Source organism: Nymphaea colorata, chromosome 8, assembly GCF_008831285.2.
Source record: "Nymphaea colorata isolate Beijing-Zhang1983 chromosome 8, ASM883128v2, whole genome shotgun sequence".
In the NCBI taxonomy this organism is placed as follows: domain Eukaryota; kingdom Viridiplantae; phylum Streptophyta; class Magnoliopsida; order Nymphaeales; family Nymphaeaceae; genus Nymphaea; species Nymphaea colorata.
The window spans coordinates 14,902,079-14,907,464 of NC_045145.1; the positions used below are offsets into that span (position 1 = coordinate 14,902,079).

At 39.5% G+C, this 5,386-nt stretch overlaps 1 protein-coding gene across 1 annotated transcript; it reads right to left on the bottom strand.

Annotated features, from left to right (window-relative positions):
* On the bottom strand, window positions 1–4,429 carry LOC116259365 (5'-adenylylsulfate reductase-like 3). The gene is made up of 4 exons (XM_031637145.2): window positions 3,934–4,429; window positions 1,423–1,610; window positions 1,212–1,336; window positions 1–825 (listed from the first exon to the last, which is right to left on the bottom strand). The coding sequence occupies exons 1-4, from the start codon at window positions 4,147–4,149 to the stop codon at window positions 407–409; spliced, it is 948 nt and encodes a 315-aa protein (XP_031493005.1). The 5' UTR covers window positions 4,150–4,429; the 3' UTR covers window positions 1–406.
* Between the last annotated feature and the right edge of the window lie 957 nt (window positions 4,430–5,386).

The following is a 5,386-nucleotide window of genomic DNA, read 5'->3' on the forward strand; positions in this document are numbered from 1 at the left end:
TAGAAAACAAACAAGGGAACTGCTTTTACATCAATTGGCAAATACAGCATCTTACATGAATTATTTAGTGAGTAATGTGACTGCAACAAAGCTGTGGGCTACCTGAAAGCGACAGTGTAGAGTAATCTAATAGAACAATTATGGGAAACAAGGCTGGGCAGCGAGTAATATAACACAAACAGCTAATCCCAACTGAATCAGGTAACCTCTAGAAAACAAGTGATGGGTCAGAGCGCTGCATCGAGTTGCCGACTCTTCTGGCCATGTCAAAATCCACATACATTTTCCTTGCTTACCCGCCAATATTGGAAGGAAAAAGAAGGCTGTACAGGCTTGTATAGCAAAAACCATTTAGTGGCTCCGGTACTGGATCTAATTCACCAGAGAAGTTCTACTAAATGTACCTTCACCTATGGACACAAGCCAAAGATTTTGAAGCCCATGCCCTTGCGTTCATTGCCCCACCCTGTAAGTTGCTCCCTTTGCAGAGCCTTGGAATACATAACATGTAACTGAAGATGTAAACTGCTTGTTCCCGATAAGCTAGAAGCCTTTCCCAGAGGATCGCAACACCCCTGCCTTGCACGTACCTTTCCCAAAAGCATTTTGTCCCTGCAAGCAGTCTTGGGAGAAGGAAATAAAGGAGCCTCAGGGCCAGAAACGAAATAGCCAATGCTAGGTAGGTTTCCTGCTGAAGCAATTTTTCAGGAGACTTTGCCCATGAAAATGGACAATATTCTGTCTCAGCATCCTTAACCGCCTTTGTCAGGTTCAACAAGTCCTTCACTTTCTCTGGTGATAATTCTGGAGATGATGGTTTGATGCCTGATGAATAGCAATTCCAGAAACAAATATTAACAATGGCACGAATATTGTGCTGCACTAGCACTCTAAATCAATGTTATTAGACGCACACGCTTCAAGGCATGAAGCGTGTGCCTCACTGCACTTCACTCAGGAGAAAACATTAAAGCTTTCAGGTGAAGTGGGCATATGACCTGAGGAGTGCGCCTCTGTCAGGCCATGCAGGTAAAAAGAATGTGAACACATTTGACAAGGTAAACAGCATTAACGATTGCCGGACTTCAATAACTAACTGATTTTTTTACAAGACATATCTTCACTTAGACCAATCACCACATAGAACAACTGCACGCACCGTGAAGCAATACAAAGTGAAAGTCTGCAAGTACCACTTTAAAGAACCATACCTGTGACATCCACATAAAAAGCTAACACTGAGCTGAAAGTCCTGGACCCACGGTAGCGCAGCCGGGTTGTGGAATTTTGCAAGAAAAGGGTAGGGAATCCATGAACCCCATACTTCGACAGCAGACTGAAATTGCGCTTATGTCATTCAAGATGGACCAGAAGTACCAATGGAAAAAAACACAGATTAACTGAAAAGATGAATTACTATACCTTGGCCTAACAGCAGATTCTTCAACTGCAATATGGTGGATAGTGGGGAACAAGGAAGAGAGAATGACAAACACAGGCATGCTTGTCTTCGAGAAAGGACACCAGGATGCATGAAAGAACATAGCAACATAATTGTCACTATTTCTGTGGATTAGATTTAATGCCCGCTGCAGGGAGACCTCATCCAACTTCACAGCATATGGCAAAGGGAGATCAAGATCAGTATCAAAGAAGAATTACATACAAATTAAAATATGATGATGGCTCATAAATAGAAATCTAAACAGGGACTAACATCACCAACTTCAATAGTATCCGTGAATATCGTCTAATTGATCAACCAAATCGATGCAAAGTGCGTCTTTTTCGAAAAAGACCCAATAAAAATGTTAAAAACAATGAAAACTAAAAAAACCTGTCCTTTCCCCTTTTATTTAAAACCTCCAAAACCAAACTTTTCACATTTTTTTCATTATTTTTGCTTTAAAGTTTAAAACTTAAGCTAATGTTTTTTTATCTTCATTTATGTCGTCACTAAAACATCATTTTTATCATTTTATCAAGTTATTTTTATGTTTTTTTTGCTAGTTTTTCATTTATTTTACTTTTTCCTAATTTTAGGTTTTTTATTTTCCTATGTCACATGGGTGCGGGTATGATATGGGTACAGGTACGGAGATGTAGGTATGGGTATGACAATTTTAAAAAACTTGGATACAAGGGTATGGCAGAGTGTACATGTAAATATATATATATATAATAATCCACAAAAATTCTCAAAATTAAGCAAAATGAGAGGAAATATAGAATCTTAATGGAAGGGAAATATAGAAGAAGGAAGAATCAAAATTAAAGAAAAAATTAAGTTTGAAAATATAATTTTAAACGTTTTAAAATGCAGCCATACCTATCCATACCAACGTACCCATGTCGCCGTACCCACATACTGACACAAGTACATGGGTAAATCTCATGTACCCGTGTCACATAGTCCTTTTCTAAAATAATTGCCTAATTTTTCCTGATTTTCCCAAGAGTTTCAGCTTTGCCAAAAAATACCCAAGAAAGCCCTTGCTGTTTAAAACCCAAGATTAGTCCCTTTTCCTTTTGTTTCAATCTTTCGATGAGTTGCTTATTGCGCATCAACTGACCTATTTGCAAGTTCTATATAAATGCTGTGGCACATATTTCATTAGAAAAGAATCTTCTGTCTTTATTCTTTTCCCCTTCAATGAGACTGATTTCTTCTGACCCACCCTTCAAAGATGGTCATATTTGATGGGATACCCTAAATTTTACATCAGAAATGAGTGTTAGAAGTGGTACTATTGTTTCTTTGCATTCCTAAGTTGATCTGAGTGGTGAAAATTCAGCTATAAATAACTACTTTTGTCTAAAGAAGAACATCAATTATTATCATACTGATTTCAAGTTGTTATCAACATCAGGCTTTCGTCATACTTGGATACGTACCTCTTTGGTTATGGCTTCTTCAAATAGGCCATCCAAAGCTAGAAGAGCACTAAATAGGAATCTTCAATTCCAAAATGCACATATACAGCTCTTCATGCTCAAGTGCAACTATGTGGTGTTATTAACAAAGTAAAGCTCCATCTTGTATTCAATTAAAAAAAAACTCCGAAAAAGAATAAGAGATAACTATGAATCAAGAGAGATGTTCTCGCAGAGTGCTTCTTGACGTCTACTCCGCTGCAGAATGCACATCGATTAAGTAATTGAGGTAAAAACGGAGTCTCTTCAGAAGATCCTTAGGTTAATACACTTGTGGCTAAAGTGACCGAAGATCAACAGAACAACACTATGCCTGCATTGCAAATCATCTAAAGATGATAGCACATTCAAAAGATGTCGAAAAATAACCAGCATTTCCAATATAAGTGCTCTAATGCGGCCGATATTGTGGGTAACCTACACTACAAATCGCTGGGATAACATATGATTCACTCGTCAAAACGAAAAACCACAACCAACGATGGAAAAATTGCAATTCGCCTCGAAAATAGGACACCTAAACAACCCGGTCTTCTCATACCATCCTCGAGACGATTCTCGCAAGAATTTCACGGCAAAAAATATCATGATATCCTGTCATAAACGGCAGACCTATCCCAGAATGTGATAAGATGCAGGCCGAAAATCCTCAAGAACGCAAGGACATAAACTATGGAAAACACCGTGGAACCAGCACTGTTGGAAGGGCAGACGCCTGGATGTTGGCGGGAATTATAAAAAGGTTAAACTTCGAGATGCCTCTTTAGTCCATTTGAATTGAGAACCTGAATACCCCGAAAAGGTACCCAGAGAAAACCCATGCCCAAAGAGCACGCTCCACATAAAGATCGAGGAAACCATTAGAAAAAGAAAAAAGAAAGAAAACGAAAGCCTCAAAACCCAAACCCAATATCAAGAGCATCTCCGCAGGAAACCAAAAGAAAGGGGAGCAAAAACTCAACAAATCCGAAAAGGGGCAAAATAGAAAACCAAGTTTACCTCCATGACATTCCGACCATCACCGCCATACGCTGGACGGAACTCGGAATCCGCCGGCAAGCACGAATACGTCAACCCCAACACCACCATATCAATGGCCGAGATCGAGGGGCACACGGAGGCAGACGAAACCTTGATAGGCGTCAAAAGGAAGGCGAAGCCGAGCATCCACCCTAGGACGAACCTCATCTCCCTCGGCATCCTCGCCCTTAACATCCCTCACAAGCCAGCGAGAGAGACAGACCCTGGGATTTTTTAGGGCACCACCACGCCCTGTTTTTGCTCCTCCAGGAAAGAGAAGAAATGGGTTTCAGCAAAGAGTTGAAAAGCCCACGTCCGGGAAAAAGGTGTTGGGCAGAGCCAATTCCTCTCTGCAACTCTCTGCCGACCGCCAACCCATAAGAGAATGCCGGGGAGGGGTCGTTAATTGGAGAAGAAGAGGGCAGTTTCGTCAAGTACAAACTCCGCTGCTTCGCCTCCGTCGTCGTCCAGGACGGGTGGTTTTGAAGAGGGCGAGCGGCAGGCTGACATGGACTTCATTACATGACCTTCGTACCCCTATAAATTGGCGCAAATTACAACACCCTGTCTCGCCCGAACCGGCAACCGGAGCTCGGTCCCAGGTATCGTCGAGCCAGCAAAACTCAGAATAATAAACCTGATATATATATATATATATATATATATATATATATATATATATATATATATATATATATATATATATATATATAGAGAGAGAGAGAAAGAGAGAGAGAGAGAGAGAGAGTGATGTTGGTAGGTGTTAAGAGTATAGGTACTAGATGAATGAGCTTTTTGAAGTAGGCAAAACTCAGAATAATAAACCTGGATTAAGATCTAACATTCAAATCCAAACTACAAACAAATCAGATGCCCACTGATCCCTATCATTGAGACGAAGAATTATGTGAATAGAGCAGTCCCGTATTGCTACAGTGAACCAATCCACTTTTTCGGAGCTCATTGTCACTCACAATAAATGAATTCGTCACTGTCGCCAGTAAACCTTCGCTGGTTGGGATAAGGATCGGTCTGCTTAAATTTAAAAAGTGCACTTAAAAGCACCCTAACGCAAGTTTTTCGTATTTGTTTTTGGTAGGATGCATTGCCTGTCATATTAATTTCATATAATGTGTCTTTAAATGTGTGTGTTACATAGAAGATTTGTTAAACATATGTCGCTAAAAACAGTGGCCGATTATGATTATGGTATAACAACGGTTTATCATACTTTTAATTTTACCTTATCAGCTTTCAGCGACCGGTTTTTTATTTTCAACAATCTACCAATATTTAGAGCATATATATATATATATATATATATATATATATATATATAGAGAGAGAGAGAGAGAGAGAGATAAATAGTCGAAGGAATCCAATAACCTTGTTTTTTCTCATCTTTTTATTTATTTATGTTTTTCTCAACCGT